The 18622-nt window shown below is 36.5% G+C and overlaps 1 protein-coding gene across 3 annotated transcripts in view; it reads right to left on the reverse strand.

Moving 5' to 3' along the window:
• rgl2 (ral guanine nucleotide dissociation stimulator-like 2) overlaps window positions 1-18622 on the reverse strand; it is a 65216-nt gene that overhangs the window by 23490 nt on the left and 23104 nt on the right. For all 3 annotated transcript variants that reach the window (XM_022668648.2, XM_022668649.2, XM_049464787.1), the window contains 8 exons: window positions 17585-17665; window positions 13677-13843; window positions 13535-13588; window positions 8644-8837; window positions 6526-6638; window positions 3758-3973; window positions 3554-3657; window positions 1284-1368 (listed from right to left, as the gene is read on the reverse strand). In XM_022668648.2, the coding sequence (XP_022524369.2) occupies window positions 1284-1368; window positions 3554-3657; window positions 3758-3973; window positions 6526-6638; window positions 8644-8837; window positions 13535-13588; window positions 13677-13843; window positions 17585-17665 (1014 nt within the window). The remainder of the gene's footprint in view (window positions 1-1283; window positions 1369-3553; window positions 3658-3757; window positions 3974-6525; window positions 6639-8643; window positions 8838-13534; window positions 13589-13676; window positions 13844-17584; window positions 17666-18622) is intronic.

The raw sequence follows: 18622 nt of genomic DNA on the forward strand, positions 1-18622 counted from the left end.
GAAACTATCCTTAAGTTTCACTATTATGATGAAACTGGCTCTCATCAGGACTGCTCCAGGAAAAGTTAGAGCAAGAGTCCCTCTGTTGCACAGGTTCAGTTCATCAGAGTTACCAGAAGTCAACAGCTCCCCAGATAAGAGCACCAAAATGGTTCTTCACAGAGTATTTTAGTTTGTTTTTAACACTTTTAAGTTACTACATGATTCCTTATGTGCTTTTTCCTAGTCTGGATCACTTCACTATTCATTTACAATGTAGAAAATAAATAAATAAATAAAAATGTTGAATGAGAAGGAGCATCCATACTTTTAACTGATACTGTATAAAGATTAATTTGATTCTGAACAACTCCTTTTTGCACGTTATTTTTATTGGTGTTGAATCTTACTCACACTAACTAGTCCTTTAACCCTAGAATGCTAACGCCAGGTGATTTTCACCCACACCATTTTTTTCATGTGTTTTTTATTGTGTTGCTGCTGTCTGAGTTGCAGAGGACTTTGGGGAGCTTCAGGATGTTCACTGATGTCATTAATGTTATGGTTAATTCTCTCCTCCCATCTATGTTTTTTCAAGAGGCATGCGTTCAGTGATTTTTATCCGACGTTAGTGATGGAGAGTAACATATTTTATGGGTGTAGTTTACCTGATGTGTGTTAGTGTTTGTGTGTTTAAATCAGGCCTTCACATGTTCCAGGAATAGGTGGAAAAAAGACCAAGTTCCCAGCAGCATTATTTTTTTTTTGTTAGGACATTACCTGTTAAGGATTACCTGATTTTTTTATAGGGTCATCCATGGTACCTGTTTATTTTATTTGATGTTGTATGTTGTAAAATTAAAGAAGGGTTAGTGATGGTGTTATTAATGTTAGGGTTAAGAAAAATCATATGCTACTACTAAAACTATTAACTAAAACATTTAGTAAATATATTGAAGTTACAATGCTGATAATGCAGACTAAGCACACACTGACCAAACACATGATCTCTTACAACTGCATGAATGGCATTAAACAGCTCATTCTACACGTGTCATCAGTTTTCCTTCCCTTATTAGCCTCCATTACCATTAAAAACCTCCATTTCTCCATGACGTGACACTGTAGTGCTCAAGCAGCCCATATTAACCTTCAGCTCACAGCTCTATAAGATACACAGCCTGGGCTGAAACTGGCTGAATCAAATCACACAATGGAAGCATCTATGTCTTCTTCTCCTCTTTAACAGGGAGAGCCGGAAGGAGTTCTGAATGAGAAGCTTTGTGGTTTGGATGGTGACTCACTTCTTTCAGCAGCTCGCGGCTCTGGGAGTAGTTGTCTTTCTCCGAGAAAATGTAGGCAAGCTCCTCGTAGCGTTTCACCGCCTCCCTGTTGGGATCACAGCACAAACACAAAGAGCATGACCTCTCTGACTCTCTCCCACAATGCTTCACTAAGATTGCAGGCTCATTCATACAGATACTGTATGTAATTTACGCTCTGAAGCAACATTGTGTAGAGTTAATACCTTAAAGGTCTCATTTAATAGTTTTTTCATTTATTTTAAAATGTCTAGTTGTGGTTTTTAATATAAATGAATGCCATGTGAGCTGTTTTGTGTCCGGTGGAGGAGTGGGGAGAGAGAAACTATAATATTTTAACTCTTACTAATGAATATTCATACATGCAAACATATCAACAAATCTGATTGGCTAATAACACTGCAACACCAGCAACACAGACAACAGTTAGAAACGTTTCAAAATAAAGACATTTTTTCACTAATAATAGTCTTTGCAATGTCATATGTTACTTTACAACATATGCAATGCCCTGTAAAAGTCTCTGTAAAACACAAAATCTGCCGGAGATCCTATTTAAATATATGTGAACACACAAAGGCAGGTAGTCCAGGTCCAAAAATTAAAAATCCACCCAAGGGTTTTGTTGGCTGAGCCTCAGAAGAGCCGCCCAGGCAGCTGGAACAAAACACTAAAAAGCACTAAAATACTGGAAATCTAAGCTTTAGAAGGGCTTTACTCACCCTTCAGGAGATAAATCTGTGTAGATTAACATCTATCGCTCATTTGACTTTGAAATACTTTTTTTTAAATAATTACAATCTGTTAAAGGATAAAAGTAGGCTTAAGAAGGAAAACATGGCGACACCCCTGTTCCTTACTATTGTCGCTTAAAATGTGCTTTATAATCCATTGCGCCTTATGTATGAAAATAGACAAAAAAAATAGTAGTTTCTCTGATATATGTATGTACGTGATTTCTTTTAAAGCAGCTTGTATCTTAGCATGGACAATTCTAACCAGATGCTGCTGGTCATGATAATATTATACCAGATACATGATTAATTCATTCATTATACAGTGGCGTGAAAAAGTATTTGCCCCTTACAGATTTCTTTTGTTTTTGCATTTTTGTCATACTTTCCTTTTTCAGATTATCAAACAAACTTTAATATCATACAAAGATAATCTGAGTAAACATAAAAATCACTTTTTAAATGATGATTTCCTTTATTAAGGGAAAAAACTATCCAAATTAATCTAGCCCTTTGTGAAAAAGTTTTTGCCCCCTTGTGATTAATCACACTTTTTGGAAAGTTCAGTTCAATTTCACTACTAACCACAACTAGGCCTGATTACACCCAGACCTGTAGAATTAAGAATTACTGAAATAGAACCTGTCTGACAACATGAAGCAAATAAAAGATCGAAAAAAGCAACACATTATGCCCAGATCTGAAGAAATTCAGAAACAGATGAGAAAATAAAGTCATTGATCATCTATCAGTCTGAAAAAGGTTCCAAAGTCATTTCTAAAGCTTTGGGACTCCAGAGGACCACAGTGAGAGCTATTATTCACTAATGGAGAAAACATAGAACAGTGGTGAACCTTCCCAGGAGTGGCCAGTCGACCAAAATTACTCCAAAAGGGCATGAACAACTCATCCAGGAGGTCCCAAAAGAACCCAGAACAACATTTAAAGAACTGCAGGTCTCACTCGCCTCAGTTAAGGTCAGTGTTAATGATTCAATAATAGGAAAGAGAGACTGGTTGAAAATGGTCTCCATGGGAGAATTTCAAGATAAAAAACACTGCTGACCAAAAACAACACAATAGTCCATTTTACATTTACCAACAAACATCTTATTGATCCCCTGAGGACTTTGGGTAAGTTTGTTTGATAATTGAAAGAAATATCTGTATGACGAAAAATCCAGCATATAACAATTCACAGTGTTATATTTCAAAAGTAGTGTTTTTTTTCTTCAGAAATACTATAAATAATGTATTTCTATACTGTATAATAATGACACATTTCTGTGGCAGTGTTCTAATGTAAGTTTTGATCGCACCCACTGACACACAGGAGGAAAATGGTACAAAGACGAGTTGCCTCCCAGTGTGATTACAGTAGTTTCTGCCAAATCCGAGAACTTTTTACACACCACACATCTCCATGCAGTGGAGGTTTTCCAGGAGATTGCTTTGCCTGAGGCCAACAGCAGCTTCTTCTACCTGTGCCTGGACCCTGCTGTGGAGATAAGACACTGACCTGTCAGTCTCCTGCCAGGTCTTCCTCAGTCTGTGGATGGGGTTGCTCTGCAGGGCCGACACAATGGCGTACAGCGATGAGAAGTTCTTCCTCGCTCGGCACGCCTGGAGCCAGAAACCAGAAGTAAAAGTAAAACACTTATGAGACGTGTGTGTGTGTGAAGGGCGTATCAAATTCTGCACAGCACAACTTAACAGCTCTGACCTCGGCCACGCTGATCCACTTCTCCAGAAACCGAGACCTCTGCTGGGTCTTCAGCTCTGTCTGCCACAGGCAGGAGGCGGTGACGGCGTTGGCCAAACGGTTAAACTGCCGAACCGTGGCTCTGACTGACCAGCACACTCCCTCCCTGCCCTTCTTATCTCTCTGAGACCACAGTGAACCCAGGCAGTGGTAGGGCACCAGCTTCAGGAACAGCTCCTAATAGAGGAGGAGAATAAAGAGAGCATTTAATCCGTATGCAAATGACCTCAACGAATACATTACATTATCGACTTATCGTACAATATACAGACGTGACCTGAATCATTTTAGCTGGCCTTAATATTACTCACTGTGTTTACTCAGTAAGGACAGTCAATGATCTGATATGTCAGCTTTAAAAGTTTAACAGTAGTGTTTTTATTTTTTGCTGTTTTTCAACTCTGACAATGTAAATGTTTTTTTTTAGATTAAACAAACCATTTCAGACTCTCAGTAGCTGAACCTGACCATTCAGTAGATCATCAACAGCTTTTACTGAAGACTAAAACTGAATTCAGTTGTTTTGGACTTTATCTGGAGAGTCCATCTTAATATATGTAGATGTTCACCTGATAAAACTCATGTAACAGCTCTGATACACACCATTGAAACTCTTAACTGGATAAGGGTCAGATTTAGGTCTTATATTTAGATTAAGGTTAGAACTAGGTTTTGGACTGAGTTTAAAGTTAGATCAAGTTCCAAAGTAATAGTTAGGATTAGGTCTTAGACTGAGATTAATGTTAAGACTACGACCAAGATAAAAGATAATGTTTAGGGTTAGACTTTGTGTTAACGGTAGGATTAGAGTTAGGATTTGGATTAAAGTTAAGGTTAGTGTTTGGACTGAGGTAAAGGTTAGGATTAGTTTGGGTTTTGGTTTTCGACTAAGGTTAAGGTCAGGTTTAGAATTTGGACTAAAGTTAAGGTTAGGAATAGGATTTGGACTGAGATTAAGGTTAAGATTAAGGTTAGGATTTGGACTAAAGTTAAGATTAGGAATATGATTTGGACTGAGATTAAGGTTAGGATTTGTTTGGGTTTAGGTTTTGGACTAAGGTTACGTTGAGGGTTAGAATTTGGACTAAAGTTAAGTATAGGAATAGGATTTGGACTGAGATTAACATTAGGATTAAGGTTAGGATTTGGACTAAAGTTAAGATTAGGAATATGATTTGGACTGAGATTAAGGTTAGGATTTGTTTGGGTTTAGGTTTTGGACTAAGGTTACGTTGAGGGTTAGAATTTGGACTAAAGTTGAGGTTAGGATTTGGATTTGGACTGATATTAATGTTAGGATTAAGGTTAGGATTTGGACTAAAGTTAAAGTTTAGGATTAGGTTGTGGACTGAGGTTAAGGTAAAGGTTAGAATTAGGTCTGAGTTTAAGGTTAGTGTAAGTTTGAGGATTTGGACTGAGATTGATGTTAGGATTAAGGTTAGGATTTGGACTAAAGTTAAGGTTAGGTTTAGGTTTTAGACTGAGGTTAAGGGGAGTGCTAGGATTAGTTTTAGGATTTGGACTAAAGTTAAGGTTAGGCTTAGGTTTTTTGACTGAGGTTAAGGTTAAGGTTAGGATTTGGACTGTGGTTAAGGTTAGTGTTAGGTAAAGGTTAGGATTTTGACTAAAGTTAAAGTTAGGGTTAGGATTAGTGTTAGGATTTGGACTAAGGTTAAGGTGAGTGTTAGGCTTGGGTTAGTGGAAGCAGCATATTAGGATAATAGCATATTTTTCCTATGAACAGTACATCCACTAATGTAAGTAATGCATCAACACTATGTATGTCCAATATTTACCTCAGTGTATTCAGATACTTCACTGCTGCTACTTTACTGATATAGTGTTGGTATTTTACTGATAGTCTGTTAAGAGTTTATTAAACATTTACAAAGGACTACTCATAATAGAGTATTACCCTTAAGAATGTTACCATTTAGAAACATAATAAAAATGTATAATGTATGGACAAACGTATTGTGTCACCTGCTCATGCATTGTTTCTTCCAGAATCAAGGGTATCAAAAAAGGGGTTATCCTGTTTTTGTTGGAGAAACTGTTTTAATTGTCCAGTAAAGGCTCTTTATTAGATTTTGGAGCATTGCTGTTAATATTTTATTGTTTAATATTTATTCATTCCCAACTCCCCAATTAATCTCAATTAAAAGTATTGGATGGAGCACCATCATTCCAGCAACACAGTTCACACTTCTAGCCCATGCCTAGCATTAGCATAGCATTTCATGTAATTGTATGAACTGTAATTGTAAAAGTGGCGTAAAATACTTTTGATACTCTGTGATTATCTAGACTGGAAACAGGTACCAGTATGCAATACTAGCATTGGGTGGCTAGTGGTTATAAAGACTATATAAGCTAAATAAGCTACAATAATGTTGCTGGTTTGCTTGGCTAACAGGAGATGCTATGGCTAACAATGTTGCTAACAAAATACATGCCAAAATTATAGGTTTTGACTGTAGCATGGCTTTAACAGTCCATTCAGTTTATGTAGCTCTAGCAGAGCTTCAGGTCCACAGTGTGATTGTTATGTAGCTTCAGCTCTGCCTCATTTGCAGAACGGCGTGGGGAATAGTAGCAGTAGTAACCAGGGACCAGCCACGGTAAGTCCCACTGGTGGGATCGTTCTTGCTAAAGCGTTTATAAAATCTCACATTTAATGAGGTGTGTCCACATGTCTGTCTGCCTCTGTACACAGCGTTCACACTCACCGTCTCAATCTTAGTCAGCTGCTCAGCTATCACACTGGAGGGAAAGCCCAGGATGCTGGTGGCCTCAAACTTCTTAGGGTCTGGAGGATTTTGGAGGAAAGTGTTGGCAGAGTCTGCAAGACACATCAGAAGTTAGTTTATTTATGCACTGAATCTGAGGTGTCAATTAATGAAGTACAAATACTTTGTTACGTTACTTATTATCTATACTTTACTGGAGTAATTATTCTTTTTTAGACAACTTTTTACTTCTACTTCTTACATTTTCACACAATTATCTGAACTTTCTACTCCTCACATTTTAAAAATAGCCTCTTTACTCATATTTCATCTCAGCTTGTTTTCATTCCGGCTTCTCATCGTTCAATAAAACCCCTATCCAGATAAATCTCTCCATCCAGATAGAGTGAATCTGATTGTGATTGGATGTAGAGAAGTATAAACATATACCATTCCGACTCCCTATTGGTTTATACTGTGATCTATCACACCTGCACACATCAGGTGTGTTATTTATAATATTTAAATCTTGATTTTATGATTTTTGTTTACAGTGTATAAAACTGTCAAAACCATTTTAAAATTTCAAAATGTATGATTTGTATGCTGATTGATTTTAGAAAATCACTTAAAATAAGTCTTAAATATAAATTTAGCCATCTACTTTGAGTGTTTTTAATCATTCTTCAGAATCCGTCATTCTTAGGGATTTCGCTTCAGTTCCAATCAGTTCACATAATTTTTTAAAGGAATGGAATCAGGTGGAAACAATTCAGATCACTAATTTATCAAAAATGTAACATTATGTCATTACTCCACAAGTTCACTATAGACAAATTCCTCATATGACTCAAGTTACTGCAGGCTCTTGCTCTCTCCCACACACACACACAAACACACATAGTTTCCTCTTTTCCAGGAGGAATTTGCAAAAAAAAAGCATTATATGCAGATACACTAGCATTTATTTCCTCCATTAAAACTCATGTTTAAACTCAGTAACTTTGCATATTACAATATTATAACAAACAAAATAAACAGTACAAAATAATCTAGATATAATCTAAATCAAAATCTAGTATGCCAGGTCTAATCCACACTACATTATAATTACTCCCTTCCAACAATATATACAGAAATATCCACATTTAAAAAAAAAAATCATGATCCTAATTATGATTAATAGCAAAATTGTTGTTGCATTGTGTGACATTTTCAGTTTGTTTATTTTAGAAAAAAAATTATGATTTGAATGGAATCCATGTACAGGGGTTAGACAATGAAACTGAAACACCTGTCATTTTAGTGTGGAAGGTTTCATGGCTAAATTGGAGCAGCCTGGTGGCCAATCTTCATTAATTGCACATTGCACCAGTAAGAGCAGAGTGTGAAGGTTCAATTATCAGGGTAAGAGCACAGTTTTGCTCAAAATATTGCAATGCACACAACATTATGGGTGACATACCAGAGTTCAAAAGAGGACAAATTGCTGGTGCACGTCTTGCTGGAGCATCTGTGATCAAGACAGCAAGTCTTTGTGATGTATCAAGAGCCACGGTATCCAGAGTAATGTCAGCATACCACCAAGAAGGACCAACCACATCCAACAGGATTAACTGTGGACGCTGTAAGAGGAAGCTGTCTGAAAGGGATGTTCGGGTGCTAACCCGGATTGTATCCAAAAAACATAAAACCACAGCTGAACAAATCACAGCAGAATTCAATGTGCACCTCAACTCTCCTGTTTCCAAAAGAACTGTCCGTCACCACAATAAATTATTGTGCTCTAAAACCAGGTGTTTTAGTTTCAATATCCAACCCCTGTATATTGCTATTTAGTACTTGATTATTTTGTGTTTCCCCAGCTTGGAAAGCAGAAATCAGAGCACAGGTTCAGTCCTGCTGCAGCACAGAGCTGGTTAAGGCCTTGCTGAAAGCCTCATCAGCACCAGCTTAGCGGCTGCGAGTAGTGAAACCACAACCCTGTGATCAATAACCCCCTGCTCTAACCACTGAGCCACAACTGCCCCACTGTCTGCCCTGCGGTTATGAGCCGTAAGTGTGCTTTGGCCCAGAAAAGGCCTGTGCATGTAAATGTTTCAGCAGCTGTGGTCTCACCTGGAGGCTGGTCAGGAATCAGTGCTTTCTCGCTGAGCTCCTCGGCGATCCTCAGCAGCCGGCCCTTGAGGTCAGCACCCGCCGCATCAGTAGGCAGCAGGGGGGCCAGGCGCAGCAAGCGGGAGGGATCCCCCAGAGACCGAAAGTCCTCCGGGTACTCGCTCAACCACGTGCTGAACACCGTGCACACTGCCCTGAACACAACACACACACAGACACACACACACACACACACACAGACAGATGGATCTCAGCGGTATGCACCCAGCATGTGTTACTCAGAGGGTTTCTTTCTGGGTTTAGATTTACAGAGATAGTTTGGGACAAATTCAATGTACACAGTTTTCTGTTTTACCCAAAAGTGAGTCGTTTTTTTTTCTTTTTCTTTCCTTTCCGTTTTCTCTATCTATCTCTTCTTACATGTATCGAGATGCCCTGTACCTGATGTTGCTCAGCACACACACTCAGAATCTGTTTCTATAATAGCCATAGCTCTCCATTATCAATTATGTTCTCATCACCTTTTCACATTGATAGATTAGTACCTGTTTCTGCATTATCCATATCTATTATGTGCCCACCACATTTTACATTCTAAAATTAGTACCTGTTACATTAGCTATAGCTCACATTATCTCTCTGTACTGTTACATTAGCTATAGCTCACATTATCTCTCTGTACTGTTACATTAGCTATAGCTCACATTATCTCTCTGTACTGTTACATTAGCTATAGCTCCACATTATCTCTCTGTACTGTTACATTAGCTATAGCTCACATTATCTCTCTGTACTGTTACATTAGCTATAGCTCACATTATCTCTCTGTACTGTTACATTAGCTATAGCTCCACATTATCTCTCTGTACTGTTACATTAGCTATAGCTCACATTAACTCTCTGTACTGTTACATTAGCTATAGCTCACATTATCTCTCTGTACTGTTACATTAGCTATAGCTCACATTATCTCTCTGTACTGTTACATTAGCTATAGCTCACATTATCTCTCTGTACTGTTACATTAGCTATAGCTCACATTATCTCTCTGTACTGTTACATTAGCTATAGCTCACATTAACTCTCTGTACTGTTACATTAGCTATAGCTCACATTATCTCTCTGTACTGTTACATTAGCTATAGCTCACATTATCTCTCTGTACTGTTACATTAGCTATAGCTCCACATTATCTCTCTGTACTGTTACATTAGCTATAGCTCACATTATCTCTCTGTACTGTTACATTAGCTATAGCTCCACATTATCTCTCTGTACTGTTACATTAGCTATAGCTCCACATTATCTCTCTGTACTGTTACATTAGCTATAGCTCCACATTATCTCTCTGTACTGTTACATTAGCTATAGCTCCACATTATCTCTCTGTACTGTTACATTAGCTATAGCTCACATTATCTCTCTGTACTGTTACATTAGCTATAGCTCACATTATCTCTCTGTACTGTTACATTAGCTATAACTCCACATTATCTCTCTGTACTGTTACATTAGCTATAGCTCACATTATCTCTCTGTACTGTTACATTAGCTATAGCTCACATTATCTCTCTGTACTGTTACATTAGCTATAGCTCCACATTATCTCTCTGTACTGTTACATTAGCTATAGCTCACATTATCTCTCTGTACTGTTACATTAGCTATAGCTCACATTATCTCTCTGTACTGTTACATTAGCTATAGCTCACATTATCTCTCTGTACTGTTACATTAGCTATAGCTCCACATTATCTCTCTGTACTGTTACATTAGCTATAGCTCCACATTATCTCTCTGTACTGTTACATTAGCTATAGCTCCACATTATCTCTCTGTACTGTTACATTAGCTATAGCTCCACATTATCTCTCTGTACTGTTACATTAGCTATAGCTCACATTATCTCTCTGTACTGTTACATTGGCTATAGCTCCACATTATCTCTCTGTACTGTTACATTAGCTATAGCTCCACATTATCTCTCTGTACTGTTACATTAGCTATAGCTCACATTATCTCTCTGTACTGTTACATTAGCTATAGCTCCACATTATCTCTCTGTACTGTTACATTAGCTATAGCTCCACATTATCTCTCTGTACTGTTACATTAGCTATAGCTCCACATTATCTCTCTGTACTGTTACATTAGCTATAGCTCCACATTATCTCTCTGTACTGTTACATTAGCTATAGCTCACATTATCTCTCTGTACTGTTACATTAGCTATAGCTCCACATTATCTCTCTGTACTGTTACATTAGCTATAGCTCACATTAACTCTCTGTACTGTTACATTAGCTATAGCTCACATTATCTCTCTGTACTGTTACATTAGCTATAGCTCCATATTATCTCTCTGTACTGTTACATTAGTTATAGATCCACATTATCTCTCTGTACTGTTACATTAGCTATAGCTCACATTATCTCTCTGCACTGTTACATTAGCTATAGCTCACATTATCTCTCTGTACTGTTACATTAGCTATAGCTCACATTATCTCTCTGTACTGTTACATTAGCTATAGCTCACATTATCTCTCTGTACTGTTACATTAGCTATAGCTCACATTAACTCTCTGTACTGTTACATTAGCTATAGCTCACATTATCTCTCTGTACTGTTACATTAGCTATAGCTCCATATTATCTCTCTGTACTGTTACATTAGCTATAGCTCACATTATCTCTCTGTACTGTTACATTAGCTATAGCTCCACATTATCTCTCTGTACTGTTACATTAGCTATAGCTCACATTAACTCTCTGTACTGTTACATTAGCTATAGCTCACATTATCTCTCTGTACTGTTACATTAGCTATAGCTCACATTATCTCTCTGTACTGTTACATTAGCTATAGCTCCACATTATCACATTATCTCTCTGTACTGTTACATTAGCTATAGCTCCACATTATCTCTCTGTACTGTTACATTAGCTATAGCTCCACATTATCTCTCTGTACTGTTACATTAGCTATAGCTCACATTATCTCTCTGTACTGTTACATTAGCTATAGCTCACATTATCTCTCTGTACTGTTACATTAGCTATAGCTCCATATTATCTCTCTGTACTGTTACATTAGCTATAGCTCACATTATCTCTCTGTACTGTTACATTAGCTATAGCTCACATTAACTCTCTGTACTGTTACATTAGCTATAGCTCACATTATCTCTCTGTACTGTTACATTAGCTATAGCTCTACATTATCTCTCTGTACTGTTACATTAGCTATAGCTCCACATTATCTCTCTGTACTGTTGTTTTGTTCTGTTATTGGTTTGTTGTTTGTTATTTGATTGTACTGAGTGGGACAACCCGAGTGATGGGCTCCTTTGACTGAGTCTTAGTTCCTCTTAAGGTTTCTTCCTCTTAATATAAGGGAGTTTTTCCTTGAGACTGTTGTCCCCACAATAACTGACATCTCTGTGGTGATGCTCATAAGAGGCGTGGACCTGTTTTTCTCTGTAAAGCTGCTTTGTGACAACTTCTGTTGTAAAAAGCGCTATATCAATAAAATTTAATTGAGTTGAATTATAAATCATTGGTTGTTTGGATCAATAAATGTTTGGATCATAAACGAAAATCATGAAAATGTTTTATACCACTGTATGAGGCTGCTAATGTAACTATCATGTAATTAATGCTATGCATAGTACTTTTGCAATTTAGCACCATTTTTACAGATATCACTGTCTTACACAGAGACAGAAACAACATAATCAAGTATTTCTGATTCTTAACAATTTAACACAGTTTAGGGTACAGTTTGTACGAAGCGGATTGGTCGGGTATAAAGACTGACACACCAAATTGTTTCTGTGTTTTACCTCACTCACAAGATAACACCTCATAATGTATACAGGTGTGGCTGTTCCCAAACCCTCCCTAGAGGTAACACTTTATGATCAATTTAAACACTGCTATCCCATTACTTTTGGCATGTCAGTGTAAGCTTTCATTATATATTAGCTACAGTGCAAAATTAAAGCTAATTTCTTATATCTAGGGTTCAATCCACAAAAAGGCACATTCTGGCAAAATCCCTTAAACCAGCGTAACTAGTGTATGTAAATGTCACGCCTACGCTCTACCTGTGATCTCAAGTCACTGGACTACGATACCCAGAATGCTCCACACAAAGATGTAACTTCCTCTCACGATCACATATCACTGCACACAGCACCTCCAGTAAGTAAATCACCTGAATATTGATTTACATCTGTGTACACCCCCATATATACACCCTTAATTCACACATACCTTGTTGAGTATTGTTGATTTACAACTCTACAACATTATTATCCCTTGCCTGAGATTTCTCTTTTGCCTACGACCCTTTTTTTATTTTTACTGACCCTGATTCCAGCCAGCCCTCTGATATATCCTTCCTGTGTATGACTCCTGGACTGTTTCTCGTTCATGGTATGTTTGCTCCCTCTTGCTGCTGTTCTCAGGTGTTGACCCTGCTTGTTCTGAGTACTCTTTGTATTAATACTTATTTTAATAAATTATCCTTTTGGTATCTGTGCTTATCTGAGTCCTGTACTATCATCACAATAATATTAATAAAAAAACAACACCTTATATCTCTAAAATGGAAAGTTTACAGGAGAAGAAAAAGTCTTTTTAACTCTCAATGGCTGAACAAACAAATATTGGAATGTACTCTATAGTAAATATTAATGAGATATTATATTTATGGCATATCACCCACAGACTAAAATGAATTTCTAAGTAACAATAAAGCATTGGCATTATAATACACACACAGATAGAAGTTAGTAGAAGCCCCAACCACTCTGAAATTTCTTAAGCCCGACTAACAATGCAGTTATACCTAGTATTAGTATTTATTAAGCATATATGTACTTACTTGTTAAAAGCCTGACGGGTGGCGCTGTTATTCTCTCCTGGTGGATTTCCCAGTCTAATTATCAGAATAAAAACAGAGAAATTTAGTTATACACTTCTTTGCTCTCAAAACAGCTCATATTCATCCCAGACCTGAGGTGTACCTGTCCGTCAGGATGTCCAGCACCCTCTGTGTGGTGGTGAAGGAGCGGTAGGTAGAGAGGAAGATGGTGATGAAGGACGAGTCCTCCATAGAGAAGGAGTGGAGGAGGTGAAGGACCAGCTTCTCCTCCGTCCCGGCCTTCACACACTGCGAGCGCTGGCCTACAGACTGGGAGACAGGAGACAGAGGGTCACAGCACTGGTTAAACAGCTTTAGCTTTATCTTAGAATCTTTTTTGTATCTTTTCCTCTAAACCAGGGGTGTCCAAGCTACGGCCCGCGGGCCATTTGCGGCCCGTTTCCTTTTTTGGAGCAGCCCGCGAGGTATTTTAGAAATAGAATGAAAGTTAGAAAGAGTCTAAAAGCGGAGAGGATATGCATTTCTAGTGCAGAAAAAAGGGCCAAAGAGTCTAAAAGCGGAGAGAGTGCGCATTTCTAGCGCAGAAAAACCGGGCAAAGAGTCTAAAAGAGGAGAGAGTGCGCATTTCTAGCGCAGAAAAACCGGGCAAAGAGTCTAAAAGTTGCCGTAATTAAGGAGTTTAATATTAAGAGAAATCATGAAATGAAACATCAATTTGAAAAACCTTAGTTTACACAAAACTGTCAAAGATAAAGATAGTAAGTCAAGTAAAATGGTGTGTAAATGAAAGTAATCAGGAAAAAAATATTATTTAAAGTGGTATATTTCATTATTTGTTTTATTATAGAGTCTGTGGCCCGTGACTTCAAATATATTTCTCCTTCTGGCCCCCAACAAAAAAGGTTTGGACACCCCTGCTCTAAACCATGATGTTGAAAAGTCTTTGTTTTCAGGTATTTTGAGAGTTGTGAGGCTCCCATGTTGGTAAGCCTTTAGAGAAGATGCAAAGAAGAGAAAAGATTGCACTTGGCTTCTTAACCCATTCTCATAATTGGATTTACCTGTGTGTGTAGATCAAGGGTCATTGAGCTTACCAAACTAATTTTGTGTTACAATAATAAGAGCTAAAAGTATTCAAATCAATAAAACGACAAGGGTGCACAAATTTATGCAATAATTATAGCACACTTTCTGTAAATCCTATAAACTTCATTTCTTTTCTCAAATATCACTGTGTTCACCTGAAAAACATGAAAATTATCAGTGGATACAATTACTCCCAACAAAAGCAGGAAAATCTCTTTTTAACATCCTTGATTTTAGAAGAAACAATGTCCCAATACTTTTGCCCACATAGTCTTAATTGTACAGACTATAAAGATTTATTAATATGGTTTAGGGTGCAGAACAACTTCCTATAAACAGCATAATTGTATAGAACTGTAGGTAGAAGTGTGGGTAAAGAGAGCAGGTGGAGCTGTGTTCATGTTTACAGTGCACAGTTAGTCATGCTGTGCTCTAAATCACATCAACAACTCTGTGTGACCTTAATGAAGTCCTGGATGAGGGTTTAAAGAAGTCTGTCAGAGTGTTGGTTTCTGGAATCAATTCTGGCAACTACTGGCTTCTAGTGTTTGTTAGCTGGGCCCTTCCATCAAATGGGTGCCATTTGCTTGTTGTAACTTTTCCAAATTAAATTAATTTTGTTTATCTTTTTAATTTAATTTTATAACATTTTAATTTAATAACACATATATTCAACTGTTTCAAAAATGCCCTGGTCAAACCCAGGCAGTTTTACTTCATTTTTACAAGATTTTTAAGCCTAAGATCTCTTTTCTGTTACCAAAACTTATGTGAGATTTAAAATGGATGTTTTAAAGCAAGTCGACTAATGTCTTTGTTTTTCTCTCAAGAAAGTCTTTATGTTAAAGAAATGGTTGATGCATGCTCAAATAATTGATCTGAAAATAAAAGACTCCTGTTACTGGCACTCATTTCTATAACTGAAACTCATTCCTGTTACTTTTTATATTTTGGGTAACAGGAATGAAAGTAACAGGAATGGGTTTTTAGCATAGAATTAGCAAAACATGATTTAGGGAACATGAACTTAGGGACAAAACTAAAATGTGGATAGATGGGATTTGGAGTCACACTACAATGCAAAAAAAATTATATCTCTGAAGGATTTTAATAATTATATTTCATGGTAATTTTATAGTTAGAGGGGACGGGTAACAAATGCTATTTTTTTCAGTGTTGTATTTAGTTTTTTTTTTAAGTAAAATTTACTTTAAAAAAATTTTGCAACTTTCTGCATTTGCTTTTTTTAAGTACATTTAATTTCAGATAAATGTAAGTAACTTCAACTCGGTTTCAAGACTTAAATGTTACATAGAGTAAATAAGTGAACTGAACTTCAGTCAATGCTTTCTTTTAGTAAACTTTACTTAATTTCTGCATTAAATATTACCTAATTACAATTACTTAATTTATATATTATAATTACATATATATTTTAGTTAAAACACACATTGTAATATTTACATAATCTCAAAGATTTGTTTTGTAAACAGACCAAGTCTTACTGTCTCAACACATGGATGGCATGTAGTTTATAGTACACTAAAAAGAATGTATTACATGCATCCATGTGTTAAAGCTCACCTTCCGTCGTTTTTTCTTTCATTTTAAAATGTCTAGTTGTGGTCTCTAGTATGAATGAATGACATGTGAGCCGTTTTTGTAAAAAAAAAGTGCTCAGGTGTCTCTGTATAGCTCTTTTTTAATGGACTGTTTTAGGGGTGTGTCCAAAATGACCGGATTCTAGCTTTGCTCATGAATATTCATACATGCAAACAGCATGCAAATATCTCTCCTCTGATTGGCTAGGAGCACTGCGACGCCCCTCCGCCGCTCTGCCGCTCACTGCCTCCCACCTCCTAACTGATGAGCGGTGATGTTGCGTCGCTTCAGCTCCGCCTCTGGGAGTTTCTCCAGCCAAGGTGGGCTGGTCTGTGAGTTTCTGCCTACGTAGGCAGAAAGATAATTCAAAATTCACCCGTTTTTCGGAGGGGGGGGGGAGGGGGGATTTCTTTGCTTAGCTCCTGCAGACAATGGGGGCTGCAAAACAGTTTAATGTGCAGGTGTACACATTCAACTCGGAGAGACCTACTGTATTCCACAAAAAACAAGAAAAATCGGATTTTCGCGGAAGGTGACAGTGTAATATGTGTGTTTTAACTAAACATATTTAAATTTCAGGAATTATAATATATTATGTATCAGAAATTATTTGAGTAATATTAATTAAGTAATTGTAATTAGGTAATATTGTATGCAGAAATTAAGTAAAGTTTACTAAAAGAAAGGATTGATTCAGTAAAAATAAATGAAGTAAAGTTTACTAAAAGAAAGGATTGATTCAGTAAAAATAAATGAAGTAAAGTTTACTAAAAGAAAGGATTGATTCAGTAAAAATAAATGAAGTAAAGTTTACTAAAAGAAAGGATTGATTCAGCAAAAATAAATTAAGTAAAGTTTACTAAAAGAAAAGATTGATTCTGCAAAAAATAAATGAAGTAAAGTTTACTAAAAGAAAGGATTAACTGAAGTTCAGTTCACTTATTTACTCTATGTAACATTTAAGTCTTGAAACCAAGTTGAAGTTACTTAAATTTACATGAAATTACATTTACTTAAAAAAGCAAATGCAGAAAGTTGCAAAACTTTTTTCAAGTAAATTTTACACATAATTTTATTCAGTGCAGTCTATCATCAATACTCCTCTACAGGAACTAGACATGCTGTGTGTGTGCATTTGCACATCTGTGTCAGCAATGGGTGCAACTAACAGTAGATAAATGCACTAATTACACTGGTTGTCCACAATAAAATACTAAAAACTGTCTGCCTTCTTTAACTGTATATTGTTTTGTCTAATAGCCATAAAACCACAAACATTACTTTAAGCTCCCAAGAGAAGCAGATCACGCCTGCCTGCATTAATAAGTAATGAGTGATTATGAGAGGGATATGGGTTATTACCTGCGGATGGGAGCTGCCATGAGGAGGCTTCACTACCACTGTATAGACGATGCCATCCTCCTCCTTCTCAGACACAGTGGACTGAAACACACACACACACACACACACACAGGGGAAAAGATCAATATACCACAATTACAGCAGCAGAAAAAAAATTAAACAGATATAATCATAACAGTAGTAAAATTATACTACAGTCAGTTTAATATATCTGATTTGTGGTTCTTCGAAATGAACAAATTCTCTACAGAAACCACAATTTGCCACAGTTTAATACCCAGTTGCTGATTATGTTTCTTAATTTCACTTACAGAGAATGTGTGTTTTGCCATGCTTTATTAATATGATTTACAATAGGAAATATATATGTAAAATTGTGCAAATAAACAATAAATGTTTTCTAAACTGTGCATTAAATGACTGTGTTAAATTGTTTTCTGCCAAAGATCTGTCCATCTTTTGCATATGACCACATAATATAATAAAACTGTTATTTATTTATATTTATTTATATATTTTTCTTAATATTAAACGTGAAGGCCACTTCACATATTTCTTGTAGTACTTCTACAAATAATAATACTAAAAACATTATAATAACAGTAATTAAAAAAAGAAAAATACTATATGAATACTACCACGAGTGCCTTATTAAATAATAATAATTTCTATAACAATTTGGGGTTTCTATTGTGTTATATGCACTACTACAATATTACTAATAATAGTTTTGATAAAACCATTTTTAAAAAGTAATAATATTAATAATAAAACAATAATATATATTATTACAATAATATTATTATTAAATGATAAAAGAGGAGACGAGATAAGCAGCTACAAACTGCTGCTGGAAAGGTTTTCAGTGGAGGATAGATGAGAGAACCAGGAACTGTTTATTAGAGTTTACAGAGTGATGTAATGCTCCCAAGCCCAGCTCTGCTGTTGATTTTGTGTTTGTTTTTTGTGTTTGATGTCAAATAAACCGAATAAAAGTGCATTTCCTGAAGGAAACACAGGCTGAATAGGAAGAACGAG

This window comes from Astyanax mexicanus, chromosome 1 (genome assembly GCF_023375975.1).
Source record: "Astyanax mexicanus isolate ESR-SI-001 chromosome 1, AstMex3_surface, whole genome shotgun sequence".
In the NCBI taxonomy this organism is placed as follows: Eukaryota; Metazoa; Chordata; class Actinopteri; order Characiformes; family Acestrorhamphidae; genus Astyanax; species Astyanax mexicanus.